This window comes from Xenopus tropicalis, chromosome 1 (assembly GCF_000004195.4).
Source record: "Xenopus tropicalis strain Nigerian chromosome 1, UCB_Xtro_10.0, whole genome shotgun sequence".
NCBI classification, from domain to species: domain Eukaryota; kingdom Metazoa; phylum Chordata; class Amphibia; order Anura; family Pipidae; genus Xenopus; species Xenopus tropicalis.
The window spans coordinates 201101290-201127095 of record NC_030677.2 but is presented as its reverse complement, the minus strand read 5'-3'; the positions used below and the strand labels follow the sequence as shown (position 1 = coordinate 201127095).

Below are 25806 nucleotides of genomic sequence, written 5' to 3'. Positions count from 1 at the left end.
TACAGAGAAAAGGGAATCATTTAACCATTAAATAAACCCAATAGGGCAGTTCTGCCCCCAATAAGGGGTAATTATATCTTAGTTGGGATCAAGTACAGGTACTGTTTTATTATTACAGAGAAAAGGGAATCATTTAACCATGAAATAAACCCAATAGGGCTGTTCTGCCCCCAATAAGGGGTAATTATATCTTAGTTGGGATCAAGTACAGGTACTGTTTTATTATTACAGAGAAAAGGGAATCATTTAACCATGAAATAAACCCAATAGGGCTGTTCTGCCCCCAATAAGGGGTAATTATATCTTAGTTGGGATCAAGTACAGGTACTGTTTTATTATTACAGAGAAAAAGGAAATCAGTTTTAAAATTCTGAATCATTTCATTAAAATGGAGTCTATGGAAGATGGGATTTCCATAATTCAGAGCTTTCTGGATAACGGGTTTCTAGATAACGGATCCCATACCTGTACTGACATATCCCATATTCCAATCTTGTACTTAATGATATGTGTTATTTAAAGCCAAAGGGCGTTATGTGATAAAAGGCACTAAGTTTGCCCAGGTGCTGTAGTCCATAGCTACCAATCAGCAGGTAGAATTTACTGGTCACCTGTTTAAAAGCAATCATCTTATTGGTTGCTATGGGTTACTGCTACTTAGGCAGGCTTAGTGCCTTTTATTACATATGGGAGTCCTTTCTTTCATGGCAGTGTATTTATCTCCTAGTAACACAAGGTGTTTCCCAAAGAGTGATCAGCACTTGAAATGATCAAAATATAGGAGAAGACTTTGGTTGGCCAGGGGTTGCCCCAACTGTATCACAATGAATTCCTTGTAGCCACGTCGGCTAAAATACAGAAAACCCCCAGGTGTTAGCAATATTCTTGGGTCCCCTTGCTATAAATAACTGAGCTGGTTATTATTCTAGTATTCTGACCCAGTAGGGCCACTTTAGAACAAAGTTGAAAACCATTACCCGTGAGTATAACAATATGGCACGCTGGCTATTATACTAAATATGTGCAGCTGCTCTGACTTCTACCGGTGATTTAAGTGATATGTATATGAAAGTTATTAAAAGCCGCCTAATTAGCGGCATTGCATGTATGCTTCCTTTAATAAGCAGCAAACGGAGAAACTGTCACTTGCCTATAAAGAGGGTTTATTGCTTGTCTAGTAGTCAGTAAAACGCATACACATGTTCCTCTGCACAGAATAACTCCCTATACGGCAGGTCTCCTCTGCTTATTAATATGAGCTGCTACACTGCCAGCTACTCTGAGCTAAAGCCATCGCTCGACTGAAATCCAAATGTGGCCTAATTGTCATGAAAATGGGTCTGATGTTTTCTTTAGCACACAGCGCGGATAAATGATAAAAGGTGCAAGCATTGGTTTATCTAGTAAGAACCAATCAGCAAGTAGTACAGGTATGGGACCTGTTATCCAGAATGCTTGGGAACTGGGGTTTTTTGGATAATGGATTTTTCTGTCATTTGGATCTCCATGCTTAAGTCTATAAAAAAATCATTTAAACATTAAATAAACCCAATAGGACTGTTCTGCCCCCAATAAGGGGTAATTATATCTTAGCTGGGATCAAGTACAGGTACTGTTTTATTATTACAGAGAAAAGGGAATCATTTAACCATGAAATAAACCCAATAGGGCTGTTCTGCCCCCAATAAGGGGTAATTATATCTTAGTTGGGATCAAGTACAGGTACTGTTTTATTATTACAGAGAAAAGGGAATCATTTAACCATTAAATAAACCCAATATGGCTGTTCTGCCCCCAATAAGGGGTAATTATATCTTAGTTGGGATCAAGTACAGGTACTGTTTTATTATTACAGAGAAAAGGGGATCATTTAACCATTAAATAAACCCAATAGGGCTGTTCTGCCCCCAATAAGGGGGTAATTATATCTTAGTTGGGATCAAGTACAGGTAATGTTTTATTATTACAGAGAAAAGGGGATAATTTAACCATGAAATAAACCCAATAGGGCTGTTCTGCCCCCAATAAGGGGTAATTATATCTTAGTTGGTATCAAGTACAGGTACTGTTTTATTATTACAGAGAAAAAGGAAATCATATTTTTTTAAATTTGAATTATTTGATTAAAGGTGAGTATATGGGAGATGGGCTTTCCATAATTTGGAGCTTTCTGGATAACAAGTTTCCAGATAATGCATCCCATAACTGTATTTGTTAGCTTAAAAAGTCATCCGTACTTATATATCTATATCTTCTCTTAATGGACACTACTGTACTGGCCCAAACCTGAAGAAAAAGATCTGCCTCACTAAAATGGTCTAAAAATCTTGTAAGTTATAAGTGCACGGATGCCTTGGTTCCAACAGACATGTGCTCCAATGCAGGGTGCCCAAAAATTAGCCTGGGTTCAAATGGGTATGGCTGGTCAACATAAAGCTATCAACAGTTCAATGACAGCAGGAGTAGCCACCATACATGACCCCAAACCCTGGGCCCCATCAGCACCAAAGACTTGACCGCTTAATGTTCTAATGTGTCCCCTACTTATTCTCCCCTACAGATTGTATCTCATACACACCAAGGTGCCAGCCAAGATATCATGATGCTGCAATGAGCAAATGGCTCAAAGCATATTTAGCATCTGGCAGCCATAAATTTCACTACATATTAATGTATTCCCTGTGGGTCAGGGCTGGACCCATATGGTACTAATACCGTAGTAATAAAAGAGGAGATTAAGTATGGATAATGTGTAGCACCACCCTACTTAAATGCCTGTTTTCAGCTTGAAAGGTGATGGAATCTGGCAAAGAAAGAGATGGGTGAGAACAATGGCAAGCCCACAATGGTTAGTGTTTCATTTTCAAGCTTTTCCAGTAAAAATGTGAGAGATATATATTTATACAGCAACGCAATGATCGGTCAACTTGCCTCACTATTCCCAGCAACAGCAAGTATGAGGCATACCGGCTGCATTTGGACATGCTGATGGATGGCCGGCCAACGTCTACAACATTTAAGGCATGAGTTATATAAACATCACCACGAGAGCTGGACATTAGTTTGAGATCTGTCCAACTCGGAGCAATGGCAATCCTTAATTCAACCATGGAAGGCTGCCTTTTATGTTATAAGCATCTGCCAACACTTCCGTTTTGACTGAGGTTGTCTCAAACCTTCCAGCAACGAGGACCAAGGCTTGATCGGAAAAGGGGATCTGATGAAGGTGGATTGACCAGAAGGTCTAAAAACTTCCATCTTGAGTGTTTGTGAAGATTCTCATTGATCCAGGTTATGGTATATCTGTAGTTATAAGTCAAACCAACTGGACTTGCTGTGTTTTTCTTGAAGACATTTTGCCAACATTTCAGAAACTTTGAGAACTGAGAAAGCCAGTTGGATGACTGGTGAAACATCTTCAAGAAATACACAGCAAGTCCAGTTGATTTGACTTATTACTACAGATATACTCTCTGGAGTGTTGAACGTTGTGAATTATGGTCATGAATGTCACCCTTGCCTTATAAAGCCCATTACACCCAACCGCCTGTTCTATAGATATAGATATATATATTGTTATGTATTGTCCAACTCTCTTGCACTTCAGCAATAAAAGATTACAGGAGAAGGAAAGGTAAAAACTAAGTAAGCTTTATCAGAAAGGTCTGTGTAAATACAGCCATAAGCACTCACAGAAACGCTGCACTGAGTCCTCTGTCAAACATTGTTTTCCTCTGCCAGAGACACGCAGCTCTCTCCTCTCTCCCCTCTCCTGACCCCCCCCTCAAGAATGCGAAGTGCTCACTCCCCCCCTTAGGAATGTGGATCTGAGCCAATCAGGAAGCTTCCTCATAGTCTTACAAACTGAGCATGTACACTGGTCTTGGTGCAGGAGTGAGGCATTATGGGAACTTTCTTTACACAGCTCAGCATTTTTTTTCCTATGAGGCTTCTGATCATCTGAACGGGAGAAATATGGGGAGACCTAAGGGCACTATTGAGACAACTGAAGGTATGCCTGCAGCTTGAGATTAACTCTTTACTAGCCTTTCCTTCTCATTTAAGGCTCTCGGCAGGGCTAGCAGTAGAGGGCTAACATAGAGGTGCAGGGGGCTGAGCTCCATCACTACTTTTATAACAGCTAAGAGAGCAAGGTGACAAGGCTGGCCCGTAATATAATGCACTTGGCTGTGGAACAGCTATAATTAATCAGCTTCTCGTTACTGAGTGTCAGTCAACCTGCAGCTCTCCAGATGTTCCTTAATAGAAATCCACCATTGGCTGTCAGGGGATGCTGGGATATATCACTCATCGGCAGCTGAAGAGATGCAGCTTTCCGATCCCTGTTCCATATTAAGATCGGCCTTTCACAATACATCTTGGCTTTTTTGCCCTAATAAGTGAGTCAGATCTGACAAGTCGGTATCGGATGATGATGAAACATAAAAAGCTCAAGCAGAACAGATCAGCCCTGGGGATTATACAGCCATATTGCACGGCCTCCGGAACTCACTCCCTATAGGTCATTTGATCATTTCTTCACTGCAATCTATTTTTGGGGGGGTTATTAGGGATTTGTTATGAAGTGAAACTGGACCCCTTAGTGGCTATATAATTAAAGGATAATCAAAGGTAACTTTTTTTACATTTACGTGATTAAAGAGGCATTATACTGGCCTATTTTGGATTCCGAAAAATATACTTATATTGCATAACTTTTCTTTCTGTCATGTCTAAGTGATCGTTTGCACCGAGGTTGCAAAGCAGACCAAGACCCCAATATTTCCCTCTACAGTCCATGGACAGGGGCAGCCCCCACTCATTTAGGTGCGATTTTGGAGACAGAGCTCACTGTGGAAAATAGAATAGAATTCCCCCTTATTGGGGGCAGAACAGTCCTATTGGGTTTATTTCATGGTTAAATGATTCCCTTTTCTCTGTAATAATAAAACAGTACCTGTACTTGATCCCAACTAAGATATAATTACCCCTTATTGGGGCAGAACAGCCCTATTGGGTTTATTTCATGGTTAAATGATTCCCTTTTCTCTGTAATAATAAAACAGTACCTGTACTTGATCCCAACTAAGATATAATTACCCCTTATTGGGGGCAGAACAGCCCTATTGGGTTTATTTCATGGTTAAATGATTCCCTTTTCTCTGTAATAATAAAACAGTACCTGTACTTGATCCCAACTAAGATATAATTACCCCTTATTGGGGGCAGAACAGCCCTATTGGGTTTATTTAATGGTTAAATGATTCCCTTTTCTCTGTAATAATAAAATAGTACCTGTACTTGATCCCAACTAAGATATAATTACCCCTTATTGGGGGCAGAACAGCCCTATTGGGTTTATTTAATGGTTAAATGATTCCCTTTTCTCTGTAATAATAAAACAGTACCTGTACTTGATCCCAACTAAGATATAATTACCCCTTATTGGGGCAGAACAGTCCTATTGGGTTTATTTCATGGTTAAATGATTCCCTTTTCTCTGTAATAATAAAACAGTACCTGTACTTGATCCCAACTAAGATATAATTACCCCTTATTGGGGGCAGAACAGCCCTATTGGGTTTATTTCATGGTTAAATGATTCCCTTTTCTCTGTAATAATAAAACAGTACCTGTACTTGATCCCAACTAAGATATAATTACCCCTTATTGGGGGCAGAACAGCCCTATTGGGTTTATTTAATGGTTAAATGATTCCCCTTTCTCTGTAATAATAAAACAGTACCTGTACTTGATCCCAACTAAGATATAATTACCCCTTATTGGGGGCAGAACAGTCCTATTGGGTTTATTTCATGTTTTCTTTTTTTATTTACCCCATTTAGTTGATAGAGGAGGGTTAGACTTGAGTACAATGTTTGAGTTAAAGACTCATTTCAGTCCCTATAAGCCTCCATGAGAGTGTTCTAGTCCAACCCACTGCTTGAGCTGAAGAGAGGGTAAAGAGGGAGATGAGTGGCAATCTAAAAGCTGGCACACACTTCCCACTAAGCTGAATAGGAAAAATGCTGATTTGCTGGCACACTATGAATATGGCTCAGATAGTAGTTGCTCACATTTTGCTATGAGATAAGGTTCTCAAGGTTCACGATGGAATTATAACGACGGGTATAGGCAAAGTCGGTTCGGGGACCACATCAACGTGCCGATGCGGTCCCTGATCCGACTAGAATTTTTAACCTGCCCGATCGATATCTGTCCGATTTTAGGCCAGATATCGGTCGGGCAGGCCTGTCGGAAGTGCCCATACACGGGCTGATTAGCTGCCGAATCGGCAACTACTATCGGCCCGTGTATGGGCTCAGGGAGATGACGTGCCAGTGTCCACTGCTGGTCTGTAGTCATTCATCAAATGCTTTTTTTTCTGCTTACCATCTCTGTAAGATTTACTTAGTTGTAGATGCAGCCAAATAGAGGGGGAGCTTTGCTTACTCCGCCAGATATAAGTAGATGTAGATGCAATTGTGCTTAGTCTTCAAGGTGTAGCTAGGTGTACAGTAGGTTTAGCTTACTCTACAAAGCATAGTGAAATAGGTGTAGTTGTTTTTGCTCTCCATGGATTACCTAGGTGTATGTAGAGCTGTGCTTACTCTGCAAGTGTGGCCAGATGTAGATATAGCTGTACTTTAGCTGTAGCTATGGTTACAAGCCAAGGTGTACGGAGGTGTAGCTAAGCTTACTCTGTAATTATTTTTCAACATGTAAGTAGAAATAGGTATAGCTGTGCTTTCTATCCCAGGTGTAGCTAGATCTAGGTGTAGATATGCTTACTTTTCAAGGTGTAGCTAGATCTAGGTGTATCTGTGCTTACTATCCCAGGCATAGCTGGGTCTAGGTGTTCTTACTCTTCAAGGTGTAGCTAGATCTAGGTGTAGTTGTGCTTACTCTTTGAGGTGTAGCTAGATCTAGGTGTAGCTGTGCTTAGTTTTTAATGTATAGCTATATCTGGGTGTATCTGTGCTTACTCTCCAAGGTGCCGGTAGCTCCTTTCCATGGCCATGAACATATGACATTAGGACTGTAGAACCCAGGGTTGGGGATAGCTGCTGCTTTTCTCTATCAGACAGAGTAACCACTGTGCCAATAGTCTACTGGTCAAACAATTTTGCAGGTGCTTTTCCAGCAATAATCATGTCTGATTCACTTCCTATCATCTTTATTACAGCCACTATGGCCCTTACCCTGGTTCTACGCATCTTCCAAAACATAAAAGAAAATCTTCCAGCATTCTTAAATGGTCTCCATACATAAACCCAGGAATGAGAGCTGCTTAGTGCAAAAGAGAATCAAAGGGTCCTGCTGTCTTAAAATGATGATTTATGAGCCCCTCTTTGAAAGCTTTTAAAGCCCTTAATAGCTGTTTGATAAGACCTGTTCCTTTAAAGTGTAGGGGCCATTGAGGCACGCTGATGATGAATGAGTCTATCGCTGCTGGGCTGATGGGTATAACACAACTATTAGCTTCTAGACCAGGAATCCCCAACCTTTCTTACTCGGGAGCCACAGTCAAATGTAAAAAGACTTGGGGAGCAACACAAGCACCATAAAAGTTCATGGAGGTGCCAAATAAGGGCTGTGATTGGCTATTAGGGGCCTCTATGCACACTACCAGCTTACAGGGGGCTTTATTTGGAATTCAAAAATAACTAACTGGTTTGGGGGCACTGGGAGCAACATCCAAGGGGTTGGGGAGCAACTTGTTGCCCCAGAGCCACTGGTTGGGGATCACTGTTCTAGACTATGAAATAGTGCCACAAAATGATACAAACTAACTTTACCAAGTGTGGCACTTCAGGGTTACAAAAAATGTTCATTGGACAGGCCAGAAAAAACAAGCTGCAAGATCACACCCTTTAGTGCTCATTCAGTAATACTTTTGTCTAAGGATACCTACGCTCTGCTCCTTGCTGGAGATACACACCTGACTTAGGGCAGCTGCCAGGTGGTAAGGACAGGGCCCCTCTGCACCCTGTGTTAGGGGTTGGGTAGGGGTGCAAGAGGGGACACCAAAGGCCTTTTCCTAGTACAGTGCTGCAAAATGCAGGTAATGCTTAATACAGGGTGCCGGTTTTTGCAGTTCATTCTGGACCCATACTCTTTATGTAGGGACTTGGGCAGTATGCAAAAGTGCAATATGGTGGTTTGCTTTGCACCCTGTCCTGAACTTTGTAAATTATCCCTTTGACCTCTTTTGCATTGGACCAGGGGTGTTAGGGTCCAAGTTTACAATTAATTAAATAAATAAATAAATCAAAACACTGTTTTTAATGTTATGGCGGTAACTATTTTCCAGCCCTGGTATAGTGCCAAATGATCAAATTAGCCTGGATTCTCCCGATATCGCCCACCCGTAGGTAGGGGATATCGGGAGAAGATCTGCTCGCTTGGCGACATCGCCATGCGAGAGGATCTGCCAGTGTATGGGCACCTTTACTGTCTGGTGTATCCACTAGCCACTATCTTGCCTGAAGCCCATCTGGTTGAACCATAAAGGTTAGAATGCAGTTTTGGAACTCAGTTTTGACCCCAGCCTTACAGTGCAGAAGGTAGCCAATGCCAGCCTCTGCTGAGGACCAAGCCTAAATGAAGCAGGGGTTGTTGGCCATTAGTTAAACCTGGAGGATCCATTGGCTTCATATCTGAGGCAAGTGCACAATCCCAGCTTTCAGTTAGAAAGTGTTTCTGCTCTACATCTGGATTCGGTTCCTGTGCCAGCAATGTACCAGAATCCCAACTGGGCTGATCCTGACACTAAGTAAAACATACAACTCCACATATGCCAATCTACTTCAAAGAGCCCTCTAATTTAGTGAGACGGACCCAGACAGAGTGAAATTATTCATAAATGTACTTGGCTTGCCTTGAAAGGTTTAATTACACTTAAAAGTAAATGTTACATTTATATGTGGTATTTAGACTTTATCAAGCATATCAGTTGGTCGTGTTTATAGGCTTATTATAACCTAATGCTGGCTTGAACTTTGCTACTAGTGCCAGGATTAGGTTCACTCTACTTAAATTAAAAAAGAAAATGCCCCCTCCCCGCACAGGGTCCCCATCCATTCCTAGATACCGGCATTTCATCCCCACTCTGGCACCTGATAAGACAGACATGTTTCCCTAGAGGTTTGGGCTGGGGGGCTGCACTGTGATGTTTGCAGAAACAGTTTACGGTGGTACAACTTATAGCAACCCCAAAGTAAAGCGACTACGGTGGTTGAGGTGCCCATAGTGCATTGTGGGTAACATCAATACCTTGTTTTGCTGAACGTAAAAGACGAGACTGGGATGCAAAGCCACTATCTGCACGCCCCAGAGAAGCACCCAACCAAGCCCCACCTGGGCTACAGATCTCTGCTACAGTAGGACATACACAGTGGAGTCTTTGGTGGTGGTCTTTGTACATCAAAACATATTCTGAACCCCTTCAGCTACACTGGGAGTTGTAATTCAAAAACAGGTGATGGACCACAGGTTGGCCAACACACCGTAGATAAAAAATGCCACTACCATCTTGCCTCGCTATTATCACCTACCTGTTAGCCCATCACTCTTACTGCCTACAGTTGCTGCCCTGAAAAAAAACACAATATGAACAAATAATCCAGATGATGTGGGACAAAGTGACTACCAAGCTTTGTGCTCCAGGAATTATAAGTCATTACAAGTCAGCCTTGGTTCTAAGGTTGCCACCTTTGCAAGGGACTCTTAAGGTCCCCATACACCTTCAGACAGTAGGTGGGGATATTGGGAGAATCCAGGCTAATTCGATCGTTTGGCCCTGGGGCTATAGGCAATATCGGTCGGGCAGGCCCGTTGGTAGTGCCCATACACGGGCCGATCAGCTGCCGAATCGGCCCATGTATGGGGACCTTTACTTGGGTGTAGAGCAATGACCTCAGGCATATCAGGAGTGGATCCAGGTGACAGGTGTGAGTCAAGAATCAGGAGGATTTCTGCCTTAAGCTACCCCCCCCCCCCACCCTATTTAAAGGCAAGTTGAAGGTATAACTGGACAGGGAAGTAGAAAGTTACCGATACATTTGTAATCCTGCCCATAACCTTAGCTGGTAAATACTGGTGGGGTGGCATCCCAACGTGGTTTAGAAGTTAATTTTCATTATTTCACCCTTGTACTAATATTGTTTGCCATGTACACAAGCAGGGTTCCCACCTTCTTTGGAAAGAATCCCTACTACACTATTAATAACATTAGCGTTAGTTTTGTCCTCTGTGCTGGCAAAGTACAAATCTGTTTTGTACCTCCCTTTGTTAGTATTTTTAATTATTTATATAGCGATTACACCTGCCTGTGTATTTTTGGAATGTGGGAGGAACCAGCGCACCTGGAGGAAACACACACTGGGAGAACATACAAACTCCATGCAGATATTATACAGTTTGGAACTGAACTGAGCCCTATATGGTAGAAGTTCTACCCACTCAGATGTCCTTACCGAGAAGTTGTCCAAAGAATCAGAAGGAGCCACAAAACTCTCCTCTGTGGCACAAGCTAAAGTCCCAACCTGAACTCTCAGTCACTGAGACTGAACGTCACGTAAAGAGCAAGAGTTGCTGGGAATGGTCAGAATGATACAGTACAACGAGTCTGGGCAAATTACCAAGGAACAAGGGTCAAAGAGGAATGCAAGAGAAAGAGAAGATGGATGCCGAGGTTTAATTAAAAGCAAAGGAGCAATTTTTAAACATGACAAATTGGATCAGGCAAATGTTTCTTCAAACAGAGCTCAGATAGCACTAAAGTGTCCCAGATAAAGAGACAGAGCAGAGTAGGAGAGCAGGGGAGTATGGGAGAACATGCAGGAGCAATTGCTGAATATGCATCTTGTATCCCATAACACCGAGTCCTGCAAACAGAGAAGGGAATAAAGTCTATTCGCTCTCTTAGATGGACCTGAAAGCCCAGCTAGAGGGTCAATCAGGGTAAGATTTGGGGGTGAACGCTATTTGCTTGACATTATTCTTAATAAACCAATGTTTTGCCTGACCTTCTAGATGGGCTTTCAGGTGTATCTAAAGGTCCCCATACACGGGCCAATTCTAGCTGCCGATATCGGTCCCTTAGACCAATTTGGCAGCTAATCAGCCCGTGTATGGGGACCAACGACGGGCCTGAAATCGGCCAGATCTCAATCGGGCAGGTTAGAAAATCTAGTCGAATCGGGGACCACATCGGCTCGTGGATGCGGTCCCCGGACCAACTTTGCCCAGGGCCAAACAATTGAATTAGCCTAAATTCCCCCGATATGGCCCACCTGTAGGTGGGGATATCGGGAGAAGATCCGCTCGCTTGGCGACATCGGCAAGCGAGCGGATCTTAAGGTGTATGGCCACCTTAAGAGAGCAAATAGACTTTATCCTCAAATCCATCAGGCTAATCCTGGGAGGCCCTGATGCAAGGCTGGTTCTTCAAGAGGGGCTTGAACTCCAACAACCACTGCTTTAGAAGAACACACTTAGGTTACTTTAAAAAACCCGTGTAATTACATAAATGTTTTTGATTTTTAAAAGGTCAATAACCTGACCATATAACACTTGGGCGAGCCATGTACGGCTCTGCTGTGATGGTATCTGTAGATAAGGAGCACTCGGACTGCCTCCGACATCTGTTTGTACTTGCAAAGCCACAGAAAATACAAAAGAAAAAGCCACAGTGGTTACGACCATGGCTTATCTCGAATTCTCCATTAAGTGGAACACGCACGCGGTTTCTTGTGATGCAATCTCAGCTTTCTCAGAAGAATCCAAAGTTCTAGTGAGAAACGGAGGTGTTACACACTGTTATTGTGTTTATAACTTGGTACTTTGGGGAAAGGCTATACTGCTTTATACCCAACATATCAACATAACCCAAACTGCCATATTTGTATGTATGTATGTATGTATAACTTTATTTATAAAGCACCACAAGGGTACACAGTGCTGTACAATCTTACAATATACAGAATTACACACAATACAATAAATAAGTATAAATACACAGGGAGTAAGTGCCATGGGGTATGAGACACAGTAGGAAGGAGGTCCCTGCCCCGTAGAGCTTACAATCTAAGTGGTTGGGTAACATACAGGCACAAACTGGAAGGTAAGAGTGCACCAGGTATGGGCATTTGCCCTTAAGCGCAGGACTGGGCAAAATAATGTTTTAGTGCTCCAGAAGGTAACAGCTGAGTTTTTTCTTAAAGAGAGTTAGTGAGTTTTCCCTACGGAGGGATTCAGGGATAGAGTTCCAGAGGGAAGGAGCAGCGAGATAGAAAGGTTTAAGACGGTAACAAGGTAAAATGCTGCCCCAATGTACAGAAGAGATGTAGTAAAAGCTGATTTTGTGGCACCTTATGGTTCAAGACCATGTGAACGGGGGGGGAGGCAAACAACAAGTGTGACATTAGCCCCATTGCCTAAAGCCATGGACCTAGCCAAACAAGCAGACCTTAAGGTGTAGGGCCACCCTAAAGGTGGCCATACACGCACCGATATTATCGTACGAAACCTCGTTTCGTACGATAATCGGTGCGTGTATGGCATGTCGGCGAGTCGACCGATATCGCAGGAAGCTGCCGATATCGGACGACTCGCCGATCGGCCAAGTTTGAAAATTTTGATCGGGCGCCATAGAAGGCGCCTGACCAAAATTCTCCCTTCAGAGCTGAATCGGCAGAAGGAGGTAGAAATCCTATTGTTTCTACCTCCTTACCTGCCGATTCAGTCCTGAATGGTGTGTGGCGGATCTTACGATGTTTCGTGCGACCGATGGTCGCACGAAACATCGTCGGATCGCCACGTGTATGGCCACCTTAAGGCAAGACTAAAACAATATATAAGTCAATATTCTATGTAAGAGTTTTCTTAAAAGGGGTGAGTTAACATTAACATTATTACCCACTTTCATTTCCAGTGGTTGAGGCTCTAAGGGCTTCATATTAAGGGTGGTGCACTTTGTACCTTGTCCCATAGTCAGTGACAACAGACGCGGGCCATTGTGCTCCAGAATGAAGTGCAAAGACCTCCACTTTTCATATGAATACATTGCTGTCTGTGTTGAGTATTGTTGTATTCATGAGGGGTGGGCATATGAGGGGCTTCCTGCCCCCTAACCGTCCCCTTATTTGTCCATCATTTAGCGCTCTGCACCTTGTGCTGCATTTTTTATTCAGACAGAGGAGGTGTCAGGCCAAGGAAGGAGGCCAAGAAGTATTGCCTTGGGTACCAATACTACTTGGCCATAGACTGTGTACGGAATTTGCCTATTCCCAGGCAGCAACTGAAAATTCTTTCTGGTTGTTAGAGGTCACTGACCCCGGCAACCAACATACACATAGATAGTTATTTTTCATTTTGATGCTTATCATTCTGTTCTGATGTCCTCTCCTACTAATCTTCTATTCTCACTTCCCAAACTCATGCCAAGTTGCTAGGGTATTTAAGCCCCAACGACCACATAGCAGTTGAAATTCCTAGCTTCTGAGCCAAAAGTACTACAAAAACCACAATAAATAAAAACTAATTGCAGATTGTCTTGGAAATTCATGCTAAAAGGTTTTTAGTTGAGCTGCCCCTTTAAACCTAATGTGTGCAGATCAGTTGAACAAATTGCTAAACAAACATATTCTGACACTGCTGTGTTTCTTATCAGATGTCAGAGCGAGATTGCATTTCATGTACAATGTCAAATCTGTGGCGCACAGAGGTTAATTGTAAATGCCTTTGGGCTCCAAGGGGGCTGCGCGGAGCCACCATCCAGATTATTTCTCTGGTGGAATTGATCAAGGGGATAGCAAGCGAGGGATGGTTATTATGATACAAACACCAATACTGGAACATGGGTTGCGTCCCCAAGCTCAGGTTAAGGCTGATGTCCCACAGAGCGAGTTAAGGTCCCCATATACGATTCTAGCTGTCGTTTCGGCAGCTAATCGGCCCATGTTTGGGCACTACCGACAGGCCTGCCTGACCGATATCTGGCCTGAAATCGGCCAGATATCGATAGGGCAGGTTAAAAAATCTAGTCAGATTGGGGACGTTGACATTGGCTCGTTCATATGGTCCCCGAACCAACTTTGCCTATACCCGTCGTTATAATTCGATTGTTTGGTCCCAGGGCCAAACGATTAAATTAGCCTGGATTCTCCCAACATCGCCAAGCGAGCGGATCTGAAGGTGTATGGGGACCTTTAGTCGCCCACAACAGATCTCTGCTACCGCGGGCGACTAACCGCTCCGAAATGCCTTTCCACTGGCAACAATAGGAAAATTGCTTCAGCTTTCCGAAGTCAAAGAGGTTACCTCCTACAGGCAACTTCAATTGACATTGGAAAGCTGAAGCAATGCGTAGGGCTTCACCGGTGACTCCTATTGTTGCCAGTGGAAAGGCATTTCGGAGCGGTTAGCGGTAGCAGAGATCTATCTCGGGCGACTAACTCGCTCCCTGGGACATCAGCCCAAGGGGTAGAGGGTGGTTTGAAAATGTTCTCCTCGTAGTTAGCAGTAGTTGTATATTATACCCTAGGTTTCCCTCCTCTTTATACCGTGCTTTTATACAGGTCATAGAACTCTGAGGTGCCTTCTAATATCCTCTATTATGTAAGAGTTTTCTGTGCGCAGAATATATCCCTCTATCTTTGCTGCCTATAATACAGTAACTAAAATAACTGTCTGAAATCACCCAGGATTCTGTACTTTGCTATCATTGTTACAACAATGGAAAGAAAAAAATATAAAACCCAGTAGGAAAGTGACTGCAATGAAAGGAATGCATCTCAAGAGCCATTTGTGTTGCTGAAGCACTCTCGTAACATTCTAACCTCCAGCCACTGACAGTTTAGCCATGCAGCCCTCTGATTGGCCCCCTGCTTGTGCCACCTCATTATCATAGAACCTAATGCTTAAATTAAATTGTATACTCTATATTCCTTTGTACCTTCAGCTCTCTATAGGCAGGAATCCCACCGGTTATAGAGATGTATATGACCTTGTAGCCAGTGCTGAGTTGTTGATAACACACAAGTTTTGCCATCAAGCGTATAAGTGCTTTATGTGTCCAACGTGCAGAGCTGAGCCAAAGAGCTGGTACCCAAGGCAAGGGTGGCAATCTTTCTGCCCCTAATGGTCCTCCCTGTCTGCCAGGAGTAATGGCAAATGCAGACCAGCTACTATGGGAAAGGTGAGAGCTGCCAACCATTGTAACTGCTGTGCCATGCTTGCCAGGTGTCTCTCTAGGCAAGAGTCATGGCTGCCTACACCTTAATGCCGTGGTCCCCAACCTTTCTTACTCGTGAGTCACAGTAAAATGTAAAAAGACTTGGAGAGCAACACAAGCACCATAAAAGTTCATGGAGGAGCCAAATAAGGGCTAAGATTGGCTATTAGGGGTCTCTATGCACCCTATCAGCTTACAGGGGCTTTATTTGGTAGGAAATCTTGTTTTTATTCAACCAAAACTTGCCCCCAAGTCAGGAATTCAAAAATAACTCCCTGGTTTGGGGGCACTGACAGCATATATGAGGTCAAGTAAAGACATAAAACATAATGAGAGCCTAGCTAACACTACACTAGTGATGTGGCCCCTCCGGTGCTGTAAAGGCAAGTTCGGGGGTGCCAGAAGGGGGCGGAATCAAAGGTCTGGCTCAGGGGCCAGATGCACCACACACATCTTACAAGTTCTGACCACCTCCAGCCATAAGGCTAATGTCCCATGGAGCGAGTTAGTCATCGGCGATAGATCTCTGCTGCCGCGGGCAACTAACCACTCCAAAATGCCTTTCCACCAACAACAATAGGAGTCACCGGTGGAAAGGCCTATGCATCGCTTTGGCTTTCCGAAGTCGCCGGCAGAAGGAAACTTTGCGCAACTTCAGAAAACCGAAGCAAAACTTTCCACCGCCGACTCCTATTGTTGCCGATGGAAAGGGATCTTGGGGCAGTAAGTGACTAAACCACTCCATGGGATATTAGCCTTAGGACTTATATTCCAACCTTTCTCCTGTAAACCTTGTCCTAAAGGTCAAAATCAAGAGTGAATTTATTCACCTTATAAAAACCCTGGGCACCCAAACTGACCTGTGTGCCATTGCTCTATGCATTGCTGCCCACTTAGAAGAAAGCAGTTCAGCCAAGCCCTGGTTCCTCTGAGTTGAACACAGACATTTGGGGGGCTGGGCTTTCATACCCAAGAAATCTGCTCCTGGATATGCCATAGCAACGTTTGGGTAAAAAAACAGGATAAAAAACACACAAATACACGTATAAGCAGATTCTATAATACTTCAGACAATATTATGCACTTTATACAAAGCAGAAATCAATGACTTTCAATCCTTTCAACAAAAAAAACCCAACAAATCTCTTTGTTATATGAAAACACAGCAGGGGAGCCTCTTTAATGGTTCCATACGGGAAATTAAAGAACAAATGTAATTGCAGGTTTTACATTTGCATTTTTTGTAAACCGTCCAATTAGAAAGCGGGCCATAATCTGCCCAAATACCAACTCATTAAGGACGTTAGGCTGCTACTGAAGGGTTAACCCCAAGCGTCTCTTAGACGACTGTTAGCCATTAAGCTGGCATGTCCCAATGAGCAGGGGCCGGTGATTTAACGAACACTTAAACTGATATGATTATTTTACAGCCGGCAGATACCAAGATGCAGTTGATTAAACCCCTAATTGCCGCTTTCTTCCCACAAAATATCAAGTATCTCCTTCTGCGCTATTAGGGCTTTAATATGTCTGTAACATTCCCCGCCATAGATCAGTAGCCAGTCATAATTGCAGATTGAAGAGTCAAAAATATCCAAGGAGACATTTACAGGGGTGGAAAAAATGTTGGCAATCGGACAAATATGTCTTTGTGCCCTGACTCTTAAATTAGGCATTTTTATGGTTAAACCGCCCTCTCTGCATACTGGGCTGGCACAGTCCTACAGGGGGGCTAGGAACACCTACCCATATTAACATGCCAGTGCTTAGCTACCCGCCTATTATTTTCCTCCTTGGAATATTGTATTATCACTGGAGCCTAATTTGATCACATGGTTCCTTAACGATTTTACCTTTTGCACGTATGAAATTAAATCTAGAACATAAATAAACCATTAGATACCCCCCGACTGCTCTTTATTACAGCACAGCAAGCAGAGAAGTAGGAACAAAATATATTTCTAATTGGACCTTTCCAATATTTATTCATTGCACATTGTCGGTGGTTGGAAAGATATTTGTAAATGTAATTACTACTGAAAGCTGCCTTTGTTTATCCTTTTTTTGTCTGTTGTTTCTGACACTCACTGCTGGTTCTCCCTCTGGAAGCGATGTAGCAGAAGTCAGTTCCAGTTAGTAGTTAATGTATCAGTAGAACATAAACAGCCAGACAGATTATTATTACAGGTATGGAATCCGTTATCCAGAATGCTTGGGACCTGGGGTTTCCAGATAAGGGGTCTTTCCGTAATTCGGATCTCCTACCTAAAGACTGCTAATAGCCCAATAGGATTGTTTTGCCTCCAATAAGGATTAATTGTATCTTAGTTGGGATCAAGTACAGGTACTGTTTTATTATTACAGAGAAAAGGGAATCATTTAACCATGAAATAAACCCAATAGGGCTGTTCTGCCCCCAATAAGGGGTAATTATATCTTAGTTGGGATCAAGTACAGGTACTGTTTTATTATTACAGAGAAAAGGGAATCATTTAACCATTAAATAAACCCAATAGGGCTATTCTGCCCCCAATAAGGGGTAATTATATCTTAGTTGGGATCAAGTACAGGTACTGTTTTATTATTACAGAGAAAAGTGAATCATTTAACCATTAAATAAAACCAATAGGATTGTTCTGCCCCCAATAAGGGGTAATTATATCTTAGTTGGGATCAAGTACAAGGTACTGTTTTATTATTACAGAGAAAAGGGAATCATTTAACCATTAAATAAACCCAATAGGGCTGTTCTGCCCCCAATAAGGGGTAATTATATCTTAGTTGGGATCAAGTACAGGTACTGTTTTATTATTACAGAGAAAAGGGAATCATTTAACCATTAAATAAACCCAATAGGGCTATTCTGCCCCCAATAAGGGGTAATTATATCTTAGTTGGGATCAAGTACAGGTACTGTTTTATTATTACAGAGAAAAGGGAATCATTTAACCATTAAATAAACCCAATAGGGCTATTCTGCCCCAATAAGGGGTAATTATATCTTAGTTGGGATCAAGTACAGGTACTGTTTTATTATTACAGAGAAAAGTGAATCATTTAACCATTAAATAAAACCAATAGGATTGTTCTGCCCCCAATAAGGGGTAATTATATCTTAGTTGGGATCAAGTACAAGGTACTGTTTTATTATTACAGAGAAAAGGGAATCATTTAACCATTAAATAAACCCAATAGGGCTGTTCTGCCCCAATAAGGGGTAATTATATCTTAGTTGGGATCAAGTACAAGGTACTGTTTTATTATTACAGAGAAAAAGGAAATAATTTTTAAAAATATGAATTATTTAATTAAAATGGAGTCTATGGGAGATGGCCATTCCATAATTCGGAACTTTCTGGATAATGGGTTTCCGGATAAGGGGTCCGATACCTGTATTAACATTTATTTATAAAGCGCCAACATATCCCGCAGCGCTGTACAATAAGTGGGTTTCATACATTGGACATACAGAGTAACATATAAAGCAATCAATAGCCGATACAAGAGGGGAAGAGAGCCCTGCCCAAAAGAGCTTACAATCTACAAATACTGCTTTTTCTATAACAATGACTGTAACAAATATACGTAAAGCCATTGAAAACGGTGAATAAAGGAGAGTTGCTTGGAACAACGTTTTCTTTCGTTACGCGAAACACTGTATTGAGGAGGAGTTCCCCGTTACTGAGAGACAGACAGCAAACACAGAGCAGAGTGTCTCTCATTAAACTAAGGCTGACCTTCTATGTAAAGATGTAATCATTCTGCAAGGTTGCAAAACAAGCGGATCTTGACAAGGTTTGGCCACCCTTGGACCCATAAACCCATCACCATTCCAGAGGTGTGTAGTAATGATAGGAAACCAGACCTGGATCCATTAACTCTTTATCATAAGAGTAAGCTATATATCTATATACCAGTATGGGATCTGTTATCCAGAAAGCTCAGAATTACAGAGAGGTCATCTCCCATGATAATAATAAAACCCAATCTAAGATATAATTAATCCGTATAGGAGGCAAAACAATCCTACTGGGTTTGTTTAATTTTTGAATGATCTTTGGAGTATGGAGATCCAAGTTACAGAAAGACCCCTTATCTGGAAAAAAAAAACAGGTCTCAAGCATTCTGGATAATAGGTCCCATACCTGTATATATATATTAGGGATTTAGGATTCTGTGGGGAATTCTATAAACTGAACTGAGCTGAAGCAGGGCAATTTTTTAGGGTGTGGGGCAGGGAGATCCCACCCATGTCTGTGCAACTTGCACCCACCCCTGTAATTAATAATTTACCCCTTTGTGACTTTAAAGCTCTGGGCTTGTTTTTTTTTTATTTAAAAAAATGTTGAATTTTTCTTAAATCTGTATATGCAGCTTAGTATGCGGAGTCACATCAAATGTCAAAATTAGGGATTTGTTGCATTGCTAATACAGATATAAATGTATAAAAAAAAATATATATATATAGATATATGTGTGTGCTGTTGATAGAAGCAAGAGTAACGGTAGAAAAGAAAAGAAGTGCAGAAATACTAGAGCTCTCAACTGAGCACCCCAAGTTCTAGATGTACTACAACTCCCAGAATCCTCTGAGATCCGGTGGCTGTATTTGAAAAGGGTGAAGTTGTACAATAGTTTGTGAGACTGAAAGTCTGAATGTAAAGCTGTGCCTGATACGTGCAATTACCTCTGATACAATCCCAGGGCCGCATTCAAAGCAAAACATCACAACAGATTTCCCTATATAAATAAATGATGATGATGATGATGATTTCCACGGGCTTCAGAAACAGAACCCACCTCAGATTTCCACCCCAGCAGCCGCGCCACCTCCCCGCTCAGTTGTAACTCCCAGGAATTCCAGACAGAACAAACACACGCTGGACGCAATCTGTCTATGATTTCTCTGCAGTCACAACTTTCTTGCAACATTCATAAACAAGGGCAGGCGAAGGTCGAAGCAGCAATGTGCCCGGCCTGTTACACCGGCGCCTTTGTTTATGGCCAGAAATACACAAACGCAATGAGTGAGATCCCCCTGAGTGACGCTGCGCAGTCGCACAACCAGGGACGGCGCAATGGAAATAATAAATGCCCCCCCATTGAGCAAAAGTCATGTATATTTAAAGGGGATATTCACCTTTAGATTAACTTTCAGTATGTTAAACACTATTCCACTAGGGCCACCAACATGGGGTACTCCAGTTAGGGGGCCCTGGGGCAAAGGGGCCCTAAGAGACATGGGGGTTGCAAAGTTGGTGGGGCTTGTGGGAAAGTAGGGGGGATTTAGTCATAATGGTGGGGGAATTCTATACTGGGGATTTCTACTTGTTGGAAGAGACCACCCTTCAGGTGACTGGTTGGCTAATAATTAGGGCCCCCTGAGGGGTGAAGGCCCTGCTAATTCACCCTTATCCACAATCTGAACTGAATAATCTGGTTGCTATGGGCAGCGACATAGGCGACCGGGCAGCAGACAAACTGCGATTCCAGAGTTCCCCTTTATTACGATTATTATGAGCTTTTTGTGTCATGGAAACCACCTAAAAACATATACAAATATAAAAGACCAACTGCAAGTCGCCTTAGAATGTCATTGTCCCAAACTGCCCCAAGAAAGGGGGCCCCATGTGTCAGCCATTATGAGCAGCGACAGGAGGTGAGGGTCATTTTGGCCACCATTGCCCGACTGTTGACCATCTCAGATAAGCCCTAATAACCCCATGACAGTTATTATTCATTGTTTTACACCATAATGAAATCCTGCAGGACAGTATCTACCGAGTCATTCTCACCATGTATTAAGACACAAATCGACAACCCCAAGACCACACACAATAAACTAACATTAACACACCTCTATAAGTAGGGATTTTTTGGTTATTTTCACACACACCCCCCCCCCCCCCCTTCCCATTATCTTGTTAATCAGTTAAGCAGCGGAAAGGTTCCCATCAGCCTTCCATCAGCTCAGTGAACCTGAAATCGTACCTGAAGCATGTCGCTAATTCCCCCGACGGCTTCACACACGGGTACTTGGTCGTAGTGATTTTACTCTCCGAGCAAATCTCCCTGGGAATGGAATAAATATTTATATAAAATATAACCTATATATTCATTTAACAAATATATATATATATATATAACTGATTTGTATACTGGATATTTATCCCACCGAGAGTCCTTGTATCTTATTGGTGTAACTGACAGGGGGTACCACCCGGAACTTGTTGCCCCTTTATGGCAGAAAAGGAAATAGGATGCAGTTACCCATGAAAGGAATAAAAGCAAATACAAAGGGCACTGAGGCATCCGGAGGTCAGGCAGGCTGCGCTTATCCAGATATTTCTCTGCCCTCCATAGTAATATAATGAGGTACCACAGAGTAATTCTGTGCCCACAATGGCAGGGCACCCTTAGGGTAAAGACACATGGAGCTACTTAGTAGCAGCTACTTGTCACAACTACAAAATACAAGAAAATCCCCTGCCATAGACAATACTGAGAATTGCCTCTGCTAAAACACACGTACAGACAATTATCAGTAAATGATCAGCATTGTCTATTTAAGTAGCCACGGCAAGTAGCTGCTACTAGTAGCTCAGTGTAGGTGTTACTTTTACTGATATTAAAGATATTGGAATAGCAAGGCATATGCTGACTGGGTATAATGTATAATGGGTATAATGTATAATGTGGCTCTCATAGGTTACTGTACCTGCCCATAGTAATACAGGTTATACAGTAATATGAAGAACTCAGTCCTTATAATAAGTGACATTAGTTGCTCAGAATGATGAGACATCCACAGGCAGGGCTCTCTTCCCATTAATATACAGTATAGCGAGATCTATAAGTTACGTTATCATTCCACAGAGATATAGAATACCAAGGAACCCCTATATTAAGTGATCTGCCTATAACACCGTATTTAATAAAACACTTTTAAGTGAGGATTTCAGTCCACAGTAATACAGTACAACCAGCCACAAATTGGTAACTGCCCATTATAGCATAACGAGGCACCCATAAGGTAGGTTACCTGCCCATACTATTATAGCATAACGAGGCACCCATAAGGTAGGTTACCTGCCCATACTATTATAGCATAACGAGGCACCCATAAGGTAGGTTACCTGCCCATATTATTATAGCATAACGAGGCACCCATAAGGTAGGTTACCTGCCGATAGCACAGTAACAAAGAAGAAAGAGGCACCCATAAGGTAGGTTACGTGCCCATAGCACAGTAACATAGAAGGAAGAGGCACCCATTAGTTGGGTTACCTGCCCATAGCACAGTAACATAGAAGGAAGAGGCACCCATTAGTTGGGTTACCTGCCCATAGCACAGTAACATAGAGGAAAGAGGCACCCATAAGGTAGGTTACCTGCCCATAGCACAGTAACAGAGAAGGAAGAGGCACCCATTAGTTGGGTTACCTGCTCATAGCACAGTAACATAGAGGAAAGAGGCACCCATTAGTTGGGTTACCTGCCCATAGCACAGTAACATAGAGGAAAGAGGCACCCATTAGTTGGGTTACCTGCCCATAGCACAGTAACATAGAGGAAAGAGGCACCCATTAGTTGGGTTACCTGCCCATAGCACAGTAACATAGAGGAAAGAGGCACCCATTAGTTGGGTTACCTGCCCATAGCACAGTAACATAGAGGAAAGGGGCACCCATTAGTTGGGTTACCTGCCCATAGCACAGTAACATAGAGGAAAGGGGCACCCATTAGTTGGGTTACCTGCCCATAGCACAGTAACATAGAGGAAAGGGGCACCCATTAGTTGGGTTACCTGCCCATAGCACAGTAACATAGAGGAAAGGGGCACCCATTAGTTGGGTTACCTGCCCATAGCACAGTAACATAGAGGAAAGGGGCACCCATTAGTTGGGTTACCTGCCCATAGCACAGTAACATAGAGGAAAGGGGCACCCATTAGTTGGGTTACCTGCTCATAGCACAGTAACATAGAGGAAAGAGGCACCCATTAGTTGGGTTACCTGCTCATAGCACAGTAACATAGAGGAAAGAGGCACCCATTAGTTGGGTTACCTGCCCATAGCACAGTAACATAGAGGAAAGAGGCACCCATTAGTTGGGTTACCTGCCCATAGCACAGTAACATAGAGGAAAGAGGCACCCATTAGTTGGGTTACCTGCCCATAGCACAGTAACATAGAGGAAAGAGGCACCCATTAGTTGGGTTACCTGCCCATAGCACAGTAACATAGAGGAAAGGGGCACCCATTAGTTGGGTTACCTGCCCATAGCACAGTAACATAGAGGAAAGGGGCACCCATTAGTTGGGTTACCTGCCCATAGCACAGTAACATAGAGGAAAGGGGCACCCATTAGTTGGGTTACCTGCCCATAGCACAGTAACATAGAGGAAAGGGGCACCCATTAGTTGGGTTACCTGCCCATAGCACAGTAACATAGAGGAAAGGGGCACCCATTAGTTGGGTTACCTGCCCATAGCACAGTAACATAGAGGAAAGAGGCACCCATTAGTTGGGTTACCTGCCCATAGCACAGTAACATAGAGGAAAGGGGCACCCATTAGTTGGGTTACCTGCCCATAGCACAGTAACATAGAGGTAAGGGGCACCCATTAGTTGGGTTACCTGCCCATAGCAAAGTAACATTGAAGGAAGAGGCACCCATTAGTTGGGTTACCTGCCCATAGCACAGTAACAGAGAGGTAAGGGGCACCCATTAGTTGGGTTACCTGCCCATAGCACAGTAACATAGAGGAAAGGGGCACCCATTAGTTGGGTTACCTGCCCATAGCACAGTAACATAGAGGAAAGAGGCACCCATTAGTTGGGTTACCTGCCCATAGCACAGTAACATAGAGGAAAGGGGCACCCATTAGTTGGGTTACCTGCCCATAGCACAGTAACATAGAGGAAAGGGGCACCCATTAGTTGGGTTACCTGCCCATAGCACAGTAACATAGAGGAAAGGGGCACCCATTAGTTGGGTTACCTGCCCATAGCACAGTAACATAGAGGAAAGGGGCACCCATTAGTTGGGTTACCTGCCCATAGCACAGTAACATAGAGGAAAGGGGCACCCATTAGTTGGGTTACCTGCCCATAGCACAGTAACATTGAAGGAAGGGGCACCTATTAGTTGGGTTACCTGCCCATAGCACAGTAACATAGAGGAAAGGGGCACCCATTAGTTGGGTTACCTGCCCATAGCACAGTAACATAGAGGAAAGGGGCACCCATTAGTTGGGTTACCTGCCCATAGCACAGTAACATTGAAGGAAGGGGCACCTATTAGTTGGGTTACCTGCCCATAGCACAGTAACATAGAGGAAAGGGGCACCCATTAGTTGGGTTACCTGCCCATAGCACAGTAACATTGAAGGAAGGGGCACCTATTAGTTGGGTTACCTGCCCATAGCACAGTAACATAGAGGAAAGGGGCACCCATTAGTTGGGTTACCTGCCCATAGCACAGTAACATAGAGGAAAGGGGCACCCATTAGTTGGGTTACCTGCCCCCTGCAGTACATTATCTTGACCCATAGAGTTAGAGTGAGAGCTAAAAGGGCAGGAGTTTCTGTGCCAGGCGTGACCCAATGAGACACACGGATATCCCGGTAAGTACTATAATAGAAAGTGACCCACCTGTCTGTCTCCAGCTCCTCCCGGTAAGTCCAAGCCAGCCCCAGGGAAAGCAGCAATAACAGGCAGCCCAGACACAGGCAGCCTCTCCGGGCCCCTCTCTCCCACATTGGCCTGTCTGTGCGGGGCCGCTATGCCCTGGCCGCGGTGCGAGCACTTTCCCTTCCCCTGACTCCGCTCCCTGCGCTCTGGATCCTTACTGTATAGCCTGCGGGGCACCGGCACTCAGGGCGCTGGGTGGGACTGCAGGGGGCGCTCGGGAGAATGTCAGACCTTGAGCGCTGCTGGCGGATAGGGGAGCTGGCAGTTTGGCTGACCGGTGAGTTACAGACTGAGCGCCTCCAGCCTGGTGTATTGTAGGGGAGGGAGAGACCGCTGGATCATTACAGGGGGGGTACAGTACTCCATATCATTGGGGGCATGGAGGGCTGCCCCTAGCCCGGGGTATTACAGAAACAACTGCAAGGTGGGTATATTTCTGTGGGAGGGGGGGCTACACCCGTATATTATTGGGTAATGGGGAGGCGGTTATAGTGACCCAGTCTGCTTTATTACAGATGAATGAATCGGACTAAGGGGGGAGCGATACCTTGTGTATCAGTGTGGGGGGAGCGCTGCCTGCCCGGGTATTATGGGGGGAGCGCTGCCTGCCCGGGTATTATGGGGGGAGCGCTGCCTGCCCGGGTATTATGGGGGGAGCGCTGCCTGCCCAGGTATTATGGGGGGAGCGCTGCCTGCCCGGGTATTATGGGGGGAAAGCTCCTCTATATGACTGGGGAGGGGGTACTTCCCTCTGTATCACAGTTTATGGAGTGCTGCCCTGCCTGGGGTATTTCAGTGGGTACTGCCCTGCCTGGGGTATTTCAGTGGGTGCTGCCCTGCCCAGGGTATTTCAGTGGGTCCTGCCCTGCCTGG

The 25806-nt window shown here is 43.6% G+C and overlaps 1 protein-coding gene across 1 annotated transcript in view; it reads right to left on the bottom strand.

The window, feature by feature from the left end:
- ccbe1 (collagen and calcium binding EGF domains 1) overlaps nucleotides 1–25578 on the bottom strand; it is a 188185-nt gene extending 162607 nt beyond the window's left edge. Inside the window, exons 1-2 of the mRNA XM_002936675.5 lie at nucleotides 24895–25578; nucleotides 21230–21310 (exon numbers count right to left, since the gene is read on the bottom strand). Coding sequence (XP_002936721.3) covers nucleotides 21230–21310; nucleotides 24895–25001 — 188 coding nt within the window. The 5' untranslated portion in view covers nucleotides 25002–25578. The remainder of the gene's footprint in view (nucleotides 1–21229; nucleotides 21311–24894) is intronic.
- Between the last annotated feature and the right edge of the window lie 228 nt (nucleotides 25579–25806).